Source organism: Entelurus aequoreus, linkage group LG03 (genome assembly GCF_033978785.1).
Source record: "Entelurus aequoreus isolate RoL-2023_Sb linkage group LG03, RoL_Eaeq_v1.1, whole genome shotgun sequence".
Classification (NCBI taxonomy): domain Eukaryota; kingdom Metazoa; phylum Chordata; class Actinopteri; order Syngnathiformes; family Syngnathidae; genus Entelurus; species Entelurus aequoreus.
Window position 1 is genome coordinate 38,002,281 of NC_084733.1, and position 22,116 is coordinate 38,024,396.

The following is a 22,116-nucleotide window of genomic DNA, read 5'->3' on the forward strand; positions in this document are numbered from 1 at the left end:
GTACATTACATATATACTTACAGTGTGTATATAATACCTTGATGGAGGTGTTTGGATGTATTTTTAAGACTTTGTAGGCGTAATTGTGCGACTCCCATAGGCTCCATTCCCCTTTGAACTTAAGTAAGGACTTTCGTGATTTCCAAATATGAGTGCACCGCAGGGCTAGTCACAGTATGTATGTGTCGGCAGGGCGGCTGCAAATAAGTAGGACAGTGCAGCTTGTTGTTTTTGCTTTGTAATTAAAAATAAATTGATCAATGACACCCTTGTTATGTTTGATACAGAGTATATTTTGTACAGGAAGTGTCATAGTACTGTATGTCTGTTGAGAGTATAATGTTTTCAGCATTAATAATGCTTAAAATTGCTGTTTTGGGCACTTTTTTCTTTTCTGATGGGAATGAGATTGAGTTTTATTTAGTCATAATGATCTTCCTTTTATAATACAGGTGTGCTTTGTGGTGGCTTCATGAAACCTATTTCGCAACATTTCACAATGTCACAATGCTAATCGTTTTGTGTGCCATGTTGGTTAGATGCTCAGAGGAAAATTTCATAGTGGTTTTGTTTGATAGTTGTTGATTAATCATTTATTATTCAACCTGCGTCTATATCATTTTACAGAAGGAAAGTCGTAACCATTTATTGCACCTTCTTCCTCAAATTTATCGCAACAAACACCTAAATAACACTGCCATGAAATAAAGCGCTTCAGGCTGCAACATCCTGGAAAACAGACAAGGACAGGTTGTATTTGTTTTAAGAATTGCATGGCACAGGGCAAATATCTCCTACCATGCTTACATTATTTTCACCCCCAAGCTTCCATTCTTGCCCTGACATCCCTTGAAAGTAGGGTGTCCCAAACTATTTTAGCTCAAGGCCCAAGTACGAAATGTTCCTCTCTCTCAAAGGTGTTCTTCCCGTTATTTACATTACTTAAGAGTCCCCCACCCACAAACACATCCAGCACATGTTTATTAATTTTCATAAAGGATGTCAGAGCCCATCAGACCAGCAAAGCCTAACTTTAGATGGATAAAGCTGTGAGCCACAAGGGAGGATTTATTACCATCTATTCAATTTGTGATTGAGCAAAAACGAGGCACTGAATTATCCCATTTCTCCAAGCACAATGTCATTTACTGCTGACAATATGACTACAAAATGAGTTTTGCGAAGGGGTAATAAGCAAATGAAATAAGTTTTGGTGAGAGAGAAGCAGAATATTCTAATGGCTCTTATAGTATGTTGATATTTTTACAGCAACGCATGAAAGATTTTAAGAAAATGGTTGTGTATCCAATGTTTAACATGTACAGTATTACAAGAAGTACAAAGCATGTTATTGTTGTTTATAGAACAAAGATGTTTCAGCCAAATCCCAATGAGAAGTTGGGTTTTTGCCTGACTGTGTGGCTGAGCGGATTTAAAATTGGCTGTGGTGAAAGCTGCCCTTCAATAACATTCATCACTGACAGAGAAAGGCACTGGGGGAGCAAGCGAACGGTCAACAGAGGGACAGCCAGAGTTTCTTGAAAAAAAGGAAATCTCGGAACTTACCTTCTTTTTACTGCAATAGATCTGCCATTTCTTTTCATCGGGCAGAGCGAACATGGCCTCCCTGTTCTTATCAGTCAGATCCAGTTCGTCCTGCAAAAACAGGAGAGGCATTAATGTTATACAATTGCACATACCATATAAAGTAAATACTGGATTGTATGAAATTATGCGCAACACATATGGAAATAAGAGAAACGATTATGCGCATCGGGTAAGGTAAAACCACCTTTTATGTATTTTAGTAATTGCTATGGGTTATCAGGCTAGTAAGTATTTTATATTCACGCTGCAAACCTGCTCAATTCTTCTGTTGGGTACAAGGAGCCTCATGCCCCCTTTTGAAATGCATATGAGCCCAGGAAATGAGGCTATGTTTGCCATGGAGGAAAAGCAATGTTTTGGAAGAGGATAGATGGCTAAATCTGGAACAGAACACAGAACAAGAAATGCCTCGATGGACAAAAAGGAACACCATGAATGAAACTAAACTGGTGGACTACAAAACTGAGAATATGATGAAATGCTTTAGAACTCGAGCTTTGTGCTGAAGCTCAAAACTAATCTCATCTTAATGGCTTTGGTACCATGACGTCAGCCAGAAGTACCGCAAACTCCAAACCCCCCGCCTCCCAGGTTGAAGGTGGCTAACAGTGCCAGGGGTGGTGGGCCCCTTAAAGCCAGCCCAGTAAATTCACAAGGTTTGTTTTATCCATTCAGAAGGACCGGGTCAGACTGAAGTGCACAATGCGAGCCCAAACGCATCAAAAGGGTGACATCATCTCACCCATAGTACTTTCAATATAATAACTCATTATAGTCTGCTTATACTCAGAGATATAAAGAAACAAGTGGAATGGTGTCAACTTGAAATGAAGTAATAGAGGCAGAAACTACAAAAGAGCTAAGAAAAGGTCACAGCTATTTTTTCATTTCAATAGCATAATTTTACAGACTAAATGGGAGTCTAAACCGAAGCTGGTCCCATAAGGTCTTTACCCGCCATAATAGGAGTTAGTTGTGGTTGCGGCTGCTGCATTTTATGTCAGCCAAAAGTAAAAGTAGAGGCTCTTCCGCTATTATTTACAGATTTTAATTTAGACCACAATCTACTCCCCACATCCTGCGGATTACATATAAAGTCTGAGAAGTCAGCTTGTCTAAGGCCGGTCCTCTCTTCACCGGGTCAAAGCCCTGCTGTCCAAGCTGCTGCTATTTCAAAGAACTGATACTTGGAGCTTCTGAGGGAAATCCATGAGAATGATACCCTTGGATTTGAACCAGATGGGAGCAGAGCCCAACAGTTGATCTCTCAGCTATCAGCTACTTCTCTTTGCCGGACATTATGCCTTAGGCCTCTCAATTTAAGGTACTGTACGGTACAGTAGAACAGGGTATATACGTCAGCCATGAAAAACAAGATTTCGGTATCTGAGGAATGCTGGGTTCTACAGTTTAGGGGATATTTATGTTTACATAAGGGTTTTACATAAGACTTAAAATGATATCAGTGGTTTAAATTGCGGAGTAGCAAGAAGAGACAAACAAGGGGGGAGCAAAAGGGCAAGTTGCAAGGGCTTACGCATCCTTTGAATGGAATATGGATATGGAATGTTACATTTCATGCAATGTCAGAACATCACATTTAAAACTTTGACATTTTACCATTTCAGAATACCGTCACCAATGAACATCCGCACAAATTGTGTTGGTCTGCTTCTGAACAAGAGACGTCATACCATAGTTAATGTGGAAATTGGGTGGCTGCAGGATTTTTGTGCTACACCAGCCAGAGGACTTTTTTCCCATTATGCAACAGGCCGTCTTTTTCTCCTACCTCAAACTCCCTTCCAGTTCAAAACATGTTCCAATGGCAGATTTGCATCACGTGGCTGTTCCTCATGACTCGAAGTGACACCCCAAAACACACAGTTCTCTCACACTCAAAATTCCCTCCCAAAAACCCAAATGACTTTCCATTTTGGCTGTGCAGAACCTTCTGTAAACGTGCTCCCATCCACCTCCACCAACGACTGCAGTAGGGAATTTATATAAACCAAAGCTAATATTGTTACACCTGCTGCTCAAAAGGAGAAAATACAAACCTTAGAGGCCTACTGAAATGAATTTTTTTTATTTAAACGGGAATAGCAGATCCATTCTATTTGTCATACTTGATCATTTCGCGATATTGCCATATTTTTGCTGAAAGGATTTAGTATAGAACAACGACGATAAAGTTCGTAACTTTTGGTCGCTGATTAAAAAAAGCCTTGCCTATACCGGAAGTAGCGTGACGTCACAGGAGGAAGGATTCCTCACAATTCCCCGTTGTTTACAAGGGAGCGAGAGAGATTCGGACCGAGAAAGCGACGATTACCCCATTACTTTGAGCAAGGATGAAAGATTTGTGGATGAGCAACGTGAGAGTGAAGGACTAGAGTGTAGTGCAGGATGTATCTTTTTTCGCTCTGACCGTAACTTAGGTACAAGCTGGCTCATTGGATTCCACACTCTCTCCTTTTTCTATTGTGGATCACGGATTTGTATTTTAAACCACCTCGGATACTATATCCTCTTGAAAATGAGAGTCGAGAACGCGAAATGGACATTCACAGTGACTTTTATCTCCACGACAATACATCGACGAAGCACTTTAGCTACGGAGCTAACGTGAAGTGAAGTGAAGTGAATTATATTTATATAGCGCTTTTCTCTAGTGACTCAAAGCGCTTTACATAGTGAAACCCAATATCTAAATTACATTTAAACCAATGTGGGTGACACTGGGAGCATGTGGGTAAAGTGTCTTGCCCAAGGACACAACGGCAGTGACTAGGATGGCGGAAGCAGGGATCGAACCTGGAACCCTCAAGTTGCTGGCACGGCCACCTTACCAACCGAGCTATACCGCCCCAACGTGATAGCATCAGGCTCAAATGCAGATAGAAACAAAATTTTAAAAAACCCTGACTGGAAGGATAGACAGAAGATCAACAATACTATTAAACTATGAACATGTAAATACACGGTTAATAATTTCCAGCTTGGCGAAGCTTAACAATTGAAGCTAACTTAGCTACGGAGCGGCGGCGGGCGTTGTAGCTTTTGACGACACCCTGGCCGCCATCAGAGTCGGCAAGAAACATATATTTCCCCAAAGTTACGTACGTGACATGCACATAGCATTTTCGATGAAAACAGAGCAGTTTGTATGGTGACACATTGGGTCCGAATACTTCCGTTGCCGTCGTGACGTCACGCGCATACGTCATCATACATAGACGTTTTCAAGCGGAAGTTTCCCGGGAAATTTAAAATTGCACTTTATAAGTTAACCCGGCCGTATTGGCATGTGTTGCAATGTTAAGATTTCATCATTGATATATTAACTATCAGACTGTGTGGTCGGTAGTAGTGGGTTTCAGTAGGCCTTTAAGCTACTGACCCCTCTTTTATATTTTTATCAGAACAGGGAAGTAATGTTACAAATTAAAAAAACGTTTGTCACAGTGGTCATAGGAGCAACAGAATAACGGAAAGGCCTTATTGTTAAATTTCCTATCTCCCAAGGCATGTGGGCTTCTCAAATGTGCTGCAGAATAATGACTATTGTAGGAAAAAAATAGGTGAGGCAAAGTTTAAAGCGCAAATAGTGATTTCTGTCTGAGAAATATGTAAGCGTACTTTTATGTCATTATGTATATGTTGCTGCTTTTTTAAGAAGTGAATATAAAACAATCGTCCCAAAGTGGTCATCATGTAAAACACACAGTAAGCGATTATCACAATGAAGATGTGTCTTGGCTCATTATTGCATATGGTCAAACAAATGACAATATATACAACATAATATATGGAAAGTGGGCAGAGCAAAAATCCAAGTAAAACCAAAATAACATTAACTGATATCATGTATCCTCATAAAGAGGGTAAATTAGACTGATGGCCCAAATAGAGGATGATGGATGGTGTTCACGGGAAATAGTAGATGCACAAAAGGTGGAAGTGAGGAAACAGATTATGTGTGGAACAAGTGGATGTGAATGACATGAATAAGTGGGTGTGTCTCTGTGACAGAAAGTGTCAGCTCGAACTCAATAGCAAATGCGTGTGGTCCAAGAATGACATCCTGCCTGGAGTGAGTGTGTTCATTAAGTGGTACGGTAAGGAAGGTGTGGTCTGGGTGGTGAATAAAGTTTTGGGTTATAAGGGTGTATGTCCTGTAGCCATTCTGAGCAAGACAGGAAGCCAGATGAAAGACGTGGCAATAGTTAATATTTTAAGAGGTCATACAAGGCCCCAAGGGAACGCAGAGGAAGCTTAGCTGCTGTTAATTACTCAAAAGACAATCAGTCTTTATGTAATGCAAAACTAAAAAGGAGGTGAAGCACAGTCTATCTGAATGTGACACGGTGCTTTAAGAATACATGTGAAAATGTGTTTGCTCAAGGGAAAGGCTCTGATGTCTGAACAACCAATGCATTACTAATGTTTAAAGATCAACTTATTTTGGTCAAACTTATTTTGGCTTAAAATGTCCTATCTCTCAGCTGGCTGTTTCTCGCCTACTTTCTCTGCAAAAAGTCTAAACAGGGCTCAACCACTTTCATAATATTGTTTCAAAAATAGTAACTTAAAATTACAAGTGAGAGCTTTAGGACTGAAAAGTGAGACATACAACTGTAAAGGCATGATGGAGGAAAGGCAAAAGGAAATAGGGTGCATCCCAGGGTGTGCACTGTTGAGGAAGCTGGCTCCCTGAGGCTCAGCGGGTGGAGAACATTTCCATTTTCACTTGTTATGCAACACCTTTTTTTATTCCTTTCCCACTAAAAGTCACACTACTAGAAGCATTCTAAAAGGCTAAATGTTTTTGTTTTTTTAAAACACCTCCTGAAATACAAGTTATGGCTAAGTATAATTTTTTTTAAATCACTGACTAGAAGCCAAATACAGTGGACTATTGCCCAGAAAGACACATTGTGTGACACCAGAAAGCTGGGCTAATGCCCAGAACGTTGGTCCCGAAAACCCTCAAAACTTACGAGATAAGGAAGGAAAGACCGAGGCGACCACTTAGGAAAAAGAAACCGACTAAGGAGAAAGACGAGGGAAAAACAGAAAGCAACAACTGAAAGTCACAATCTCATTGGTAGATCTGGTTCGTAATTATTTGCACTGCACTCCATAATGATTAATTGCAAGAAGGTGAAATGTGGAGTCTTGCTTTTAGGGATATTGTAAATCATAGGTCAGGCAGAGCAATCTGTAAATGACGCATATAAAACTAGTCTTGCTTCTGTCTTCATAGCAAGAAAGTACACAATCCAATGTTATTCACTCTTGTATCTTACATGTCTTGTACTGGCTGTAACAGTAATGCCACACCAACAGTTAATGTTAAATGATGTTCTCTCTAGACTCTTATTAATGCACTGGGTAATTTCCTCCTAATAGCTGGTTACTTTCTGCTGGAACACTTGTTAAAGTTTACTAAGCACTTATTCATTGGTGTTGCTAAAAGCTAGCTTTGCGGTTAGGTTAGGTATTAGTATGCCTGCTCCTGACTTGCTCTCGGTGTGGAACATGTTTAACTTCATCCTGCAGTGATAATGGTACTTAAGATACTAAGAAATTGCATATTTAAGTGTATTTGCAGTAATGCAGGTGATTACTTTTATTTTAGAGGAGCAACTGCACACTGTTTATGGAAACACATAATTAGCTCCTAGTCGCTTTTCAGTTGGGGACTAAATATACATACGTGTCAACCATCTGCATATATGATCGGCATTAAAAAAGGCATTAATCAGCAATGGTGATCACATACTTTTTCCGAAAATCAGCCGATACCGGTTGGTAGTCGATTGATCGGCACATCCCTAAAAACACTAAACCTTAAAAATGACAAAGGAGTGCTGCAACATGACATATCTCAATTTTTACATGTCGCATAAGAGTTAAAATAAGTTAACCACTGTTAAACAGAACAATGCATTGCTGCGCCTCATATTATTTTGACAGGGCAGTTCTAGCCATTTCTTGCACTGCTATCAGTATGAGATAAGCATGCACTGTGCCGTCTAGGCCCAATGGAGGATCCCATTATGGAGGCGTAGAAATAGTTTACTCCTACAGTTGGCCCAGATCTGTCGCCCCCACTCCAGAGAATCCATTCAGTCTTATTCACCTCCTTAAGAGGGGCTTCCCCTTCCTGCGTTGCCAAGGAAACTCTCTGCTATTCACTATATGTCTGTATTTCTCCCCAGGTTTCAAATCATGCTTCTTGTGAAACAAACATTGTCAAGGCCGCGTGACCAGTCAATCTATATTCTGGCTGTACAGATTGGTGGACAAGTGGTCAAATATGTCAGCATGTTGGTGGGAGCTGAATCAGTAAAACAGATGGAGATTGGCGGACTGCCAATGTCAGGTAGAAGCCTTTTGTGTAATGGTCATTCAGTGAAAACAAACATGAATCTAACTGTCACAGTGTGAATGATCCTCTAACTGGAACTTATAATTTTTCTTCCCTCGCAGGTCTCGCTTGCACAAAATCTTAACTTTAACTGCTTCATCAAATTCTGTCATGCTTCTCAACAGCAAAATAGAGACATGACCCCAAACACTGAACATCTGAGCTTGCGAAAAACAAAGTACCCATCCAACCATCTCAAGAATAAGCTATTCACAACATTCGGAGGGGACTGGGTCCAATGAGATGAGAGAAAGCCAAATCCTTTTTGTCAAGGGTCAAAACATTGCAAGAGGTTTTAAAATCTGGAAACAGATCTCACTGTTTTTGTTCATCCCAAGCAACTGAGGCTCATCAACAGGAGCTAAAGATAAACAATTTACTCTAAAATAAGCAGCAGGTTGTCAAGTGTTCATGATCTTGGAATATGCTTCCATATGAGAGGTAGGAAGCACATCTCAGCAACAGCCTTCTACGTAAGCAGACAAAGCCCCCCCAAAAAACAGGTTGCAGAAAAACTAAGTAAGATGTGTGTTTCAAATCAAACTATTCCTTAAGTATACTGCATACAAATGGCATACTTATTAGATCCAATGAGTGTAAAAAAAAAAAAAGACAACTTGACGTAGGCTTGAGTTCAACAATTAATACATGTTGCTTACACAGATGAGTCCATTTTATTATTTTTTTGTTTATTTAGGATAACAAAGTTATTTACTTTACAATTACAGGTTAACAATCCTACAATAATGAGAAAAAATATATCCTTTCAAATGCTTACTTGTATCTTTATTATATTATATGTTATGATTGGATGCCATTGTAACGCTGTATAGTTTTTATTGGTAAATTGTATTCAGTTCAAGAGCATGATGTACTGTAGATAAAAGGTCTGTGGCTGTCTGCAAAAAAACAAATATTTTTGAAAGTAAATTATTGCATATTTTTTTATTGTGCGGCAACTTGAGACAAGAATGTTGATTGACAGTCTAAAAGTAACATGTCTTGCATCACTCCTTGCAAATCGAATTGCAATTGCAATTTTGGATTTAAAAAATAAAAAAAAATCACAATTATGTTTTTTTTTAAATTGTGCAACCCAAATGTTGAGTGCAACCGGGTACTGACGGCACACTCCATTTTGCCATACTTCTTGTCAGTGTGAACACATTTATGTACTCAAAATGAACATAGGGTGGGATGTTTACATGGGTGGGTTTTATGTAAATAAAGGCTGAGTCTCTGGATTTGTTCAATTGGGTAATGCAATTTGGCTTTATCCATACATCAACATACAACTACCTGAGACGCATGCTGCTTACCATTACACAAAAATAAAATCCAGGGTTGTAGCTCACTTGTTAACTAACTGGATAGTTCAACTTGTGTAATTATTATTCATCCACAACAAAACAATTGAGTGATGTCAGCAAGTAATAAACATGTGGAGATGGGCGGCACCTACCACTAGCTCTGAGAAGCGAGCATGCAACTCCTCGGCAGGTGGCATGGGAGCGCTGAACTCCAGCAGCTGCAAGGGCACGCTGTCCTTCAGGTTGATCTCTGGGGGCTCACTGCTGCCGAAGCAACACAAGAACCCCAAGCCCGGCCTTGTCCTCTTCCTGGGTGGCATGGCGGCTGCGGTAACAAGGGGTGGCAGTGGTGGATTTGGATCCGGAATATTTAGGTAAGGATCCAGGGGCAGGGAGGGGGAGTGGAGAGAAGAAGGTTGCTATCTGGGAGGCATGATCTGGAAGAGAAGAAAAGACAAACAATTCAAGTTGGGTTATTAAAGCTTACCTTTGCATTGGCATAAAATATATTGGTAAAAGCTCAAAAAACATACAGTATTATAGTTCAAACCAAACTGAACTTGACTGAAAACTATCATCTTAGAGGTAAAAGTACAAATATTTGAAAGCAATGCAAGAAGATGACTGATCAAGACCAAAAAGCCTTACCAGTAAGAGCCTGTAACCACAGATAAACTCAAAATTGAAAGGAGAAACTTTCTATTGGCTCATTCATGTCAAGCAAGCAAGTGCAAGACAGTGCCAGCTTCCATCTCATGCTTGTGCCTTCAAAATATATATATTTTTTAACTCCTTTCAGTTTTCATAAGAACAGGAGCAAAGAGCTACGCAACAATAGAACACAAAGACAGCAGGGACAGGCCATGATACGCCCCCTTTGACATCAGTTACACTTTCAACTCAACAAAGACGCCACTTGTCTGTGAGGTACAATAATGCCTCTGAAGTGTGCCTGTGAGTTGTTGTACAGACATTGAACTGCCCCAGCAGTGCCCTTTCACTTTTCAATAGCACAGACACAGTGTGTGTGTACAGTAGTAAATGACAATACTACACCATTTGTGAAAGAATGAATAGGATGCATCAAGACTGAAGGATTTCCTCAAAGCTACAAAAAGGATATGGGTAGTCTTTACTGTGTGAATAACGCACCGTTGACAGTAAGTTGTGTCCTCAAACTTCACACACAGAAACATTTGGATTACAACAACAGTATTTCATAACTGCCAGCATTTTTCTGCATTTGTGACTGCATGGACGTCTAACGTGTTGTGGGTAAAAGTCTTATCTAGCACATATAATTTACTAAGAGACTCAATTTATGAGCCATTTAAATACAGGACTAGCAATATTTTAGAAAGTAATGACAAGAGCAATATTTTAAGGTGAACACAAACAAATATATCACACACTTGATGCAGTTACTAATGTTTGTGCGACTACAGTAATTTTTAAGTAATTGCTCAAGTTTTACTTTCATCTGTCATGTGATTAGGAACTTTGATTTCCACCAAGAAACCACTATCTACTTCAAGTTGAATAAGCACGATTCCCAAAGCCATCACTCGCTGTCTCTCACATTCAGAGGCGCTCTCATTTCCAAGTCTAAAAATAGCTGGATGGTAAATTATGTATGAATGTGCTAGGCCCTCAACGCGAGCTTAAAGGGGTGAAAAAAAAAACATACTTGAAATTTGGCCTTTTGACACAGCTCATTTTCCTGCTTCCTTGCATCTGCCTTGTGAAGGCCACAAAGTCCGTTTTATGTGTACCTTACAACAATGAGATGCTTCATTTAACACCATAATTTACTATTATTTTCGAGGATCATCAATTTTGATGACCATTTTCAATTTGTCAATGCAGAGCACTTTAATAGGGAACTGTTCTTTTTTAAAATGTTGCCTATCATTCACCATCATTATGAGAGACAAGAACACAGACGTCTTTTTTTTTTTTTGATTATTAAAGATGAAAAAACGCTTGGAAGACGCAACAGAGTCACCGTTGTAGCCTTCAAAGCCCTCTGAAACAACTTCTAAACCCTCCAGCAACGCTTTGTATACACACTGCAAGTCTATATATAATGTAGTAACAGACATGTTCATAACAATATGTAATATGTTTAATATTAACCACATTTTGATCATTTTAATCCTTTCCGGGACTGATTTTCGTCTGCGCATTGATTTCTGTTTCCATAGCAGCGCACGTCTGACTTATGGCAACAAATGTGTGTTCCTACTTCCAGATTCAAACACGCGTGTGTGTTCTAATCACGGAAGACTTGGTAATAGACCCCTTTCCCCTTTGGGATCAGCAGTGTGTGCACCTTCTGCCCATCTACAAGACTCTTTTAAAATGGTAAAAAGTACAAACCCCGGAGGTGAAAGTGTGGTCAGAAGAATCTGTGCTCTCCCTGCAGGAATGCTTTTGAATGCACTGACTGGGGTGTGTTCAAGCAGTCGTCTAATGACTTGGATGAACTTACTGATGTAATTTGCTCTTATTCTGCCTTTTGTATAGATATGATTATTTATAGTAAAAGGGTTCAAATCTACCTCAATAACAAGCCATGAGTCACTAAGTCAGTAAAGTCCAGCACACAGAAAAGGAAAATTGTTTTTCAGGACACAAGGGACTGATTTTATTCAACACTATATTATTATTTTTACACTTATAGTGATCACAGAGACAGGTTGTTGCTTTCTTTCTTTCTTTGGATTATTTCGTACATGAACACACTTACAGTGTAACACAGGGGTGCCCACTATTTTTGCAGGCGAGCTACTTTTCAATTGATCAAGTCGTGGGGATCTACCTCATTCATATACCGTATATAATTTATATTTACTTATTTATGAAAGATATGTTTTTGTTAACAAGTTAAAGGTGTTTAATGATAATGCAAGCATGTTTAACACATATAGTTAATATTGTTAATAAATTAAAGGTGTTTAATGATAATACAAGCATGTTTAATACATATAGTTAATATTGTTAACAAGTTAAAGGTGTTTATGGAGGAGGATGTCGTCAAACCTATCTGTGTGTCCAAGCTAGTTCTACGCCAAGTGAACGTGTTTTTTCCACCATTGGCGACACGATTAGCGAAGAGCGGGTCAGACTTGATCCTGAAAAAGCAGATATGCTAATTTTTTGGAAGAAGAATTGTTGATTGATGACTGTAGCGTTCTTAGTGTCATAGTGTGTGTAGTTGGTATGTTCCAAAAGCAGCAGAAGTGCACTTTTTGGAGAGCTGTATTATTTTCAGTTTTGTGCCCAAGGGACTGATTTTATTCAACACTATATTATTATTTTTACACCTATAGTGATCACAGAGACAGGTTGTTTTTGTGTTACTGTATATATTTGTTTTTCTGAAAAATCCCACTTAATATACTTTGGGTAACAACAGTCAATATATATATATATATATATATATATATATATATATATATATATATATATATATATATATATATATATATATATATATATATATATATATATATATATTTTTTTAGGGGGGTAACAACAGTCAATATTTATTTGTTTATTTTATTTTTTCTTATACAATAAAAGTGAGCTTTTGTTAAACGAAATATTGTGTGTTTTTTTCCATATACAACAACCTATCTGGATTCGATAAGAGAATCGATAAGGAACCGGTTTGATAAGAGGATTCGATAATGGGCTCGAACTCGATAATTTCTTATCAAACATCATCCCTAATGTTGAGTACTTTGTCATGTTGTGATCTGTTCTGTGTTAATACCTTTGTTTATTTTAATATATATGCATATGCTATTCTCCTATATTTAGCACTGCAAAACAAATCTACCTTTGAGTACAAATAAAGTCACTTGAACTTGAACATACATACCATTGATACACGCAGCACATCATTGATTGATTGATTGAAACTTGTATTAGTAGATTACACAGTACAGTTCATATTCCGTACAACTAAATGGTAACACCCGAATAAGTCTTTCAACTTGTTTAAGTCGGGGTCCACGTTAATCAATTCATGCGTGTTATTACAACTACAATACATAAACTGTCTGGCTAGCTCAGCTGTGTAAAAACAAAACATGAAATGTGAGCTAGTACTTTACAGATACAGTAATATGATTGTTCATGTTTTTCAGTCAGTACAGATTGGTGTCCTACTACATTGTGTTGTGCAGCACAAACTCAAACGCGATTCAGCTGGTGATGTAAACGCTAGCTTATCTATCGCCGTAGCTAGCTTACGGCTAATACCGAAGCCTGCCGATGTGTTAGTACGATAGAAAACATTTTTCTCCGTATTTGCTCTTACAATAGGAATGTCGCTACAGCTTGGTTATTATACAGGTTACGGAACGTAAATGAAGTATTGTTGACAGTTTTTTGAATTCATTTTTAAAGTGGTAGAATTGATTGATCCCTTAGCTGCATTGCTAGCCAGCTAAAACGAGCTGATTTTGAGAATGCGGGGAAAAAAATAAAAAAATTGTCTTCTTGTCTCTCACAATGATTGTGAATGATAGGCAACATTCCATAAAAAGTGCAGTTCTCCATTAAATGTGCATTTGGTACAATTAGTACATGTGGGATTGTGGCAAAAAGTGTTATGTTCTTCAATTCCCCAGATCACAGCATAACATTTACTAACAATATCAATCATTTGCACATATCAGTTTAATTAACAATGTAATAACTAAAGTATGTCTTTCAAGGGAAGCATGACCACAAAAATTAAGAAAACAACAACAACAAATAAGTTTGTTTGTGTACCTGTGGGGGTTTACCATTGACAATTTCCGGGGATAGATTGAACTTAATGGAGTTCAATTTAAATTAATTCAATTACAGAACAATAAATTTGATAGTGCTGTTTGAGTACACAAGAGTCTGGCACAGCTTCTCAATGGACCCAAGCCAAAACAAACAAGTGGAGAAATTAAGACACTATATGTCAAACTGTGGTGAACTTTCAATAGCAGAGTTTTTAATGTAGATTGGCTGGATGGTACCTCCAAGTCATGGCGGTGAATAAAAACAATAAAAATTTTAATAAACAAAAATAAAGTTCTAAAACTTAATTGAAATTGATAGTTCAGTATCAGGGGCGTAGCACCAAATTTTGGCCCCCCATACACAAGACTACTAAAAGGCCCTCCAACTCAACGTTGCCCCCCTCAATACACATACTTGGTAAGTTTACACGCACTAAACAACACATTATTGCATGGATTTGGTTGAAGACAGCTTTTTAACACACATGTAAAAACTAAAATTACGTTTTAGACTTTTATTAAATGGGAATAACAAATCAAAAATATATCTAAATAATTTAGTAAATTTTTTATAAAAAAAAAAAAAATTGCTTACAAATTCAATATAAAGTGGCCAGAATATAAATTCAAATAATCATATAACCAGTCATTATTCACTAAAATATGATTACAAATCTGCCATGTTGTCGGAGCGTAAATTATAGATGAGCTCATTTACATAGGATTGTCATAAAAAGATTATTTGAATCATAATAATACATCATTATTATTATGATAGTATTACTGGTCCGTTATTACAGTGGTCCCCAACCTTTTTGTAACTGCGGACCGGTCAACCGGGGGGGGAGTGGGGGTGGGGGGGAATTGGGTTGAATCATGGTCATTTTTTTTTTGTCATAAAAAAAATACAATCTTTTGTGCTTACAGACTGTATCCTTGCAGACTGTATTGATCTATATTGATACATAATGTAGGAACCAGAAATATTAATAACAGAAAGAAACAACCCTTTTGTGCGAATGACTGTGAATTAGTGTAAATGGGGGATGGAGGTTTTTTGGGTTGGTGCACTAATTGTAAGTGTATCTTGTGTTTTTTATGTTGATTTAATTTTTAAAAAAAAATTTTTTTTTTAATTTTTATTTTTTATTTTTTCAAATTTATTTCTTGTGCGGCTCGATACTAATCGATCCACTGACCGGTACCGGGCCGCGGCCCGGTGGTTGTGGACCACTGCGTTATTATATTATTATTAGTGGATTTTGTGGGAATTAAGTCCCCCCATCTTTAAAAACTTCTGACGCCTCTGTTTCTAACACTAAGGTCTTTGAATGCATCACAGTTATGGGCAATGAGATGCGAAAGTGAAACTTGTACGTAACGTTCTTCAATGCCGCCACAAATAGATTTTTTTAAATTTTTACCTTTCTTCCATCACCTCATCCTTGTTCCAAAATGTTGATGCGGTGTGTGAATGCTTAAAAGGTGAAGTTTGATGACCTTATGACGTTTGCGTTGAGTAAAGTGTTTGATGCTAGTTTTGCCACGATCCAAGTGGAACGAACCATTTCGTATTTTTGAAAAGTGTAGGTAGTAGTCTTAGACATTTTTAATTTGATTAAAGCAACCTTATTATTGAACTTTCAGGGCTGTAATAATTTTACATAAACTTTTATGACGTCATCTTTTTTATCATTTACATATTTATATGGCAGACAAAAATGTTCCAAACTTAACAAAAGCCCATTGGTCCCCCTGTACTAGGGGCCGAGGCACAACATCCCCACTCATCACCCTACTTTGATGCCCCTGTTCAGTACATTTAATAACATTTACTTAAGCGTGTTTTTGCTAAACGACTAACTGCTACAGTAAATAACAAGAGGGCTCCCTTGTGAACATTGAATAATCCCATAAATCTTAGAAAGTAATTGTTCTGAAACTGCAGCTATAGCATTACAGATATAGACAAACAAAACGACATGCATAAGCAAGTTTCCAGAAATGTTTGTGGTTGTACTATTAATATGTTTCACTATTCATTTTGTTTTGTTGTATGGTGGATTGAAGCCAGTCTGCAGCAAACTGTGCGTGTGTGTGTGTGTGTGTGTGTGTGTGTGTGTGTGTGTGTGTGTGTGTGTGTGTAACATGTGTGAGCCCCACATGCAGGCAGTCCTCACTCAACACCACCAGTTCTGCTGGCCTGCTTCCAGTACAAAGAAAGTAGGCTGAGGACAAATACAGTATAGAGTGTTTACTACCAGGTAGCCATGGGTAATTTCTGGAGAGGTACCAGTCTGGATGTGGTGCTAAATGACCCAAGTTGTGACACGGGGGTGGACCACTCTTCCACTTCAAAACTGTGGGCTGATTTGGCAGAGAAGATCCCCCAATGACTATGTGTTGACTTCCCAGTGGATAGTACTCGACATCCATTGCAGCCGATCACCCTCAAGGTTCCTTCTTTTTACCCAGCTGGGGTCTTTAGAGTTTTACTTTGCCCGGATGTGGGTTTAGATTGGGGTATTTGGTCAGTTTGTAATGCCCTTTGAAGCATTTGTGATTAAGGGCTATATAAAAAAACTTGATCGATAGATACATCAGTCAATATTTACACACAGCAATATATTGTAATGAACTCAATATAAGATGACCCTGAATAGAGCTGGGCAGTTTACCGGTTTTACAGTTAATGCAAGTATATTTTAGAAAGAGATATATATTTGACACGATACCACCATGCTGGTATCTTTTGATGTGAGTTTGTTACGGCGGGTGTGGCAAGCCGCCGTTGGGGCGTCCGTAGGGGTGTAATGGTACGTGTATTTGTATTGAACCGTTTCGGTACGGGGGTTTCGGTTCGGTTCGGAGGTGTACCGAACGAGTTTCCACACGGACATATTAAGTAGCGTACCGCACTTTGTGTAAACAATGCACACCGAGGCACAACACACGGCATGCTAGCAACGACCGGGCTACGACAACATGTAAAAGCCAGAGCTGGAAGACCCTCCTGCCTCGTTAAGATCTCCTGTTTGGGAACACTTTGGCTGCGCGATACAACAATGGAGGACGGAGGTTTGCCGACCATGTTCAGCAGCTGCTTCTGACAACACGTCAAACATGCTAAGCCAGGAGTGGGCAATTAATTTTTACCGGGGGCCGCATGAGCAACCCGAGCACTGCTGGAGGGCCACACCGACAATATTTCAATTAAGTTTTGTACAAATTATTTTTGATATACCGTAAGATAGATAATAATAATAATAATAATATTTTCATTTAACCTAACTTATCTTTATACAAAAGCAGATGGCTTTTGATGGTTTTATTTTTAACACTTTCTTACACAACACTTCCTGATGTATATTACAATACAAAAATTTCAATTTCTGTCACTTCATCCTGCATCCTCTTTGTTGTGAACGTAGCACGTCTGTAAGGTGATTGGCGAAGAAGGAAGAAGCGTTGCTGTTGCGGAAATGAGGAGTGAGGATTGGTTTTCCTTTTGGAAAGAACGAGATAAGTTGAGCTGTGTTAGTACAGCATGCTCAATAAAAGTTTAAAAAGAACGTCAGACTTGGTGTGCACTTCTTCTGGACGCTACAATTGATGTCAGAAGTGGGATGAAATGCCTCCCAGTTCGCCTTGCCATCAAACCTGGGAGTCTTCATTGAGGGCGGAATTCCCCCCGTGGCAAGCAGCGTGGCTGCACCTGTAAACGCTCTCTCTCTCTCTCTCTCTCTCTCTCTCTCTCTCTCTCTCTCTCTCTCTGTCTCTCTCTCTCTCTCTCTCTCTCTCTTTTTGCGGCGAGCTCCTCGCGTGGCACGTACCTCCCGATGACGTAGCACACAAGCAGCGCAGTATGCGCAAAGTTTTACTTCTGACACCAATTGTAGCGTCCAGAAGAAGTGCACAGCAAGTCTGACGCAATTTTTAAACTTTTATTGAGCAAGCTATACTAACACAGCTCAACATATCTCGTTCCTTCCACCCGCACGTCTCCTCACTTCTCATTTACACAACTCAAGAAGACAACATCTACTTCAGCAGGTCGTTACACTATATTCTTTAAACACAGCAACATGTGTACCACAAATAAGCACACGGCTTTACCTTTACTTGGCAGTCCATATCTTTTTTAAAACACGCCATTCGTCATCAACTTTTCTCTTTTTTGCGTCTCGGGGATAACCGCTGTGCGCCTTCCCTCACAGGACATACGCACATATAACACTTTTCAAAATAAAAGCAGCACAGTTGTATTGCACGCACGACAAAGATGTTTTTTTAAAATGTATTTTGTATTTGTGATTGCCGCTGCGCGCATGAGCATACGTCCACACGGAAGTAATACAAATAACGCTTTTCAAAACAAAAGCAGCACTGTTGTATTGCACACTCGAAATAGATACTTTTTAAAATGTATTTTGTAATTTATAATTGGCCTCACGCGGGCCGGACAGGGACGTACAAAGGGCCGGATGTGGCCCGCGGGCCGCAGAATACCCAGGTCTGTGCTAAGCCATTTGAAGCGTCATCACCGCATTCAAGCAGCCTCTCCTTGGCGAGTCAGGCAGGGCTAAAGCAATAACAAATGTTTTTATAGCAGCAGATTTAAGACCATAGTGCATTAGAAACTAGATTTTGACCCACTTCTATGGTGGAAGAACAATAAGCCCATATATCCTCTTACTGCCAAGTTAGCCAGGCTGGGGGGGGGTGGGGGGGGGGGGGTGGGGGGGGGAAGAAAAGTTAATCTGAGGCTGAGTTGACTTGAAACTGTTTAATGTTTCACTTTTTATATGTAGAAGAAAAGTTTTGTCATTTTATTTAATCTGAGCAACAACTTGAGGCAGTTTAATGTTGATTAACGTGGACCCTGACTTAAACAAGTTGAAAAACGTATTCGGGTGTTACCATTTAGTGGTCAATTGTACGGAATATGTACTGTACTGTGCAATCTACTAATAAAAGTCTCAATCAATCAATCAAAAAAAGAACTTTATAAGTAGGAAGGTTTTGTTAAGAAACCATTCTGAGCCTTATCTTATTTAGTTTTTATTTTATATATGTTGACCACATTAACCCTGGCAATAGACCCTGTATGTAAATGTATGTTATGCCATTGTTTACAAATTTGGTAAATAAATAACCAAAACATTTATATTTTGTTGTTTTCTTACTGTACCGAAAATGAACCGAACCGTGACCTCTAAACCGAGGTACGTACTGAAGCGAAATTTTTGTGTACCGTTACACCCCTAGGCGCCCTGCATGCAGCATAGCCGAGATTGGGTATAGCACACGTCCGAATTCGCTACCACGCATTGCCGACACAGACCCCACGCCGCATTCACCTTCGCACACAGCCGACGTACCCACACTGTAGCTTTTGCGGCAGCTCCTCTTTATTGACCAGAGGTAACACAAGCCGGTGAAAACATTCAACAGAACAGCCCTCAGAGCCAACAATCTGCAGCTGCTAACTGCTAAAGCTAACAAATACGGTTCAGTTGAAAGCCTCACTGACGTCACTAGTCGCTTGGCAACAAACACCGCCTTTTAAAGGCACACAAACACACGTGCACGCTGCTCTCATAAACATCTTTTGACTGCACATGACATACATTTAAAGTTTTTTTAAGTAATGCATTAATTACTTTCCCTAGTAATTAATTACAATTTATTAAAGAGTAATTCCATTAGTAATTAAATTACTTTTTTGGTTAAGTAATGAGTAACTATAAATAATTACTTTAAAAAAAGTATTTTTCAGAACACTTGTATTAACACTACTGCGGTGTTGATTTTAAACTAAACACTTAACACGTTTTGTTTAAAATACCGACATATATCATATATTGCGATTCAGCCAAAAAATACCACAATATCAGTTTTGGTTCATATCCCCTATTCCTAACCCTGAATATAAGTGACGGTGTTTGTGGGGCTGGGATGGGGTGGTTTCCATTAGGTTTTCAATATCAGTGAAATAACTGCCAGATTATAATAAAAAGTGTAGCTTTCTCGTAGTTGATGTGTTTTTCTTTGTTTCTTACATCAAAGAGCACAGTAAACTAGTCAAATTCAATGTGTGTTAAACATACTTTGCCAATAAATCTGATTTTGAAAGAGGTTATCACATTTCCTACTGCTTTACAGTTGTTTAAAGACTGCTTCATCACATAATGCATCATTCATTATCTTGAAAATGGCATTATTAAGCGTCCTTTGTTGTTTGCTAACTTACTCAACCTTTAAGGTTGTGAGAAACAACAGCAACTACTGTCTAGTCACACAGCATTAAAATGTGTACACAGTGACTACATTGTTTTGTGCAAAGTAAGCTATGAAATAAATGGCAGTACTGACCTGGATTCTACCACAGCTATATATTTTAGATAGTTAGCCAACTTTGCCACCAGAAGAAATATTTGCACTTGCATTGTCGTCAAGAATTACCATAGCAGTAGATAAGTGCATCAAATACCTTTTTAAAACAGAAGAATCAAAATAATAAATTTTAGGCATGGAGGAGATAGTATAAGAAAAGCATACACACTGAGGAATGAAACCTTTAGTCATTCTCTTTACAAAGGAGTCATCATTCAAATTGACTAAGTGACAAATGTGCACCAACACAGAGAATGTGCCCGCCTTGTCTCCTTATCAGCTTCCGAGTCCATCTTCCACTACCCTTTACTCCATCTTCCATTATTCCTTTTACAGGGGGTGACATTTCCCCCTAAAGCCCCCACCCCTCAACCAATAACATCTGGCAGTCTCCCCTAACCACCTTTCACATCCTCCCCAAGCATTTTTAATCCTTGGTGATATTACTCACTAAAATATGACATGGAACAAGAAACGTGGGGGACAGGGTTTTACTTTGGGAGATTAACATTGGAAAAATTCTCTCACTCAATCCTAAAATTGAGCCATAAAGAGTGAGGATAATATTTCTTATCGAATTCTCGGCAGAAACAGTGACAGTCATGCAACATACAAGATGCTGTAGTGGCGATGAAAAGCTTGGTATGAACCAAAACCAAATGAAACATGTACCTGACTTTAGGGACATATTATGCCATAGTTACGTCAGCGGATATACTGTATATGGCAGATGTTTACTCGAAGAGCCTAGTGCGAGTCCGCCATTTTATTCGGTTATTGTCAATAACTTCCTTATTTTAATTATCCTTTTGTGGGGCAGACTGGCTCGTACATGCATGCTAAAATCCTCTGTTGTGGCCATTTCTAATAAAATGTAGCATATACATCTAACTTATATCGGTCAAGACTCAATATGGAAGCTCTAAAAACTACAACATGGCTGACGGGGTGGAGAAGCAGTCGAAGGCGGCTTGGCCTAGCGGAAGGCTTCGGCATGTAAATAAGACCACCCACAAAACAGCGCATTTTGAAGAGACAGTCAGAAAGCAGCTTGAAGATGGTCTGTAAAACAAAACCCATGCAAAATGTTTGCATGTTCTCCCCGTGACTGTGTGGGTTCCCTCCGGTTTCCTCCCACCTCCAAAAGACATGCACCTGAGGATAGGTTGATTTGCAACATTAAATCGACCCTAGTGTGTGAATGTGATTGTGAATGTGGTCGGTCTATCTGTGTTGGCCCTGCGATGAGGTGACGACTTGTCCAGGGTGTACCCCGCTTTCCGCCCGAATGCAGCTGGGATAGGCTCCAGCCCCCCTCCACACACCCCACGACCCAGAAAGGGACAAGCGGTGTAGAAAATGGTTGGATGGAGCCTGTAGTACATGAACGATTTTATGTGCGGAGTTCTGTTAAGGAAATATTTTTCCCACCTTTGGGCAAAATGAAACGCCTCAAGAAGTTGGTCTTTTTGGCCTTCGTTTTGCTTGAAGAGAAAATCACAATGCTCTCACCCTATTTTTTTTCATCTGTACACATGCATTTTGATAGGATGTACCAGGTGCGGATGGAGTAAGACTG

General features: G+C 39.1%; 1 protein-coding gene across 7 annotated transcripts in view; it reads right to left on the bottom strand.

Moving 5' to 3' along the window:
• LOC133646430 (disheveled-associated activator of morphogenesis 2-like) overlaps nt 1–22,116 on the bottom strand; it is a 178,961-nt gene that overhangs the window by 87,205 nt on the left and 69,640 nt on the right. For 6 of the 7 annotated variants that reach the window (XM_062041772.1, XM_062041765.1, XM_062041770.1 and 3 more), the window contains 2 exons: nt 9,507–9,791; nt 1,567–1,656 (listed from right to left, as the gene is read on the bottom strand). In XM_062041772.1, the coding sequence (XP_061897756.1) occupies nt 1,567–1,656; nt 9,507–9,674 (258 nt within the window). In that variant the 5' untranslated portion in view covers nt 9,675–9,791. Of the gene's footprint in view, nt 1–1,566; nt 1,657–9,506; nt 9,792–10,002; nt 10,151–22,116 lie in introns of those variants that run through there. The other variant, XM_062041768.1, reaches the window with a different exon arrangement.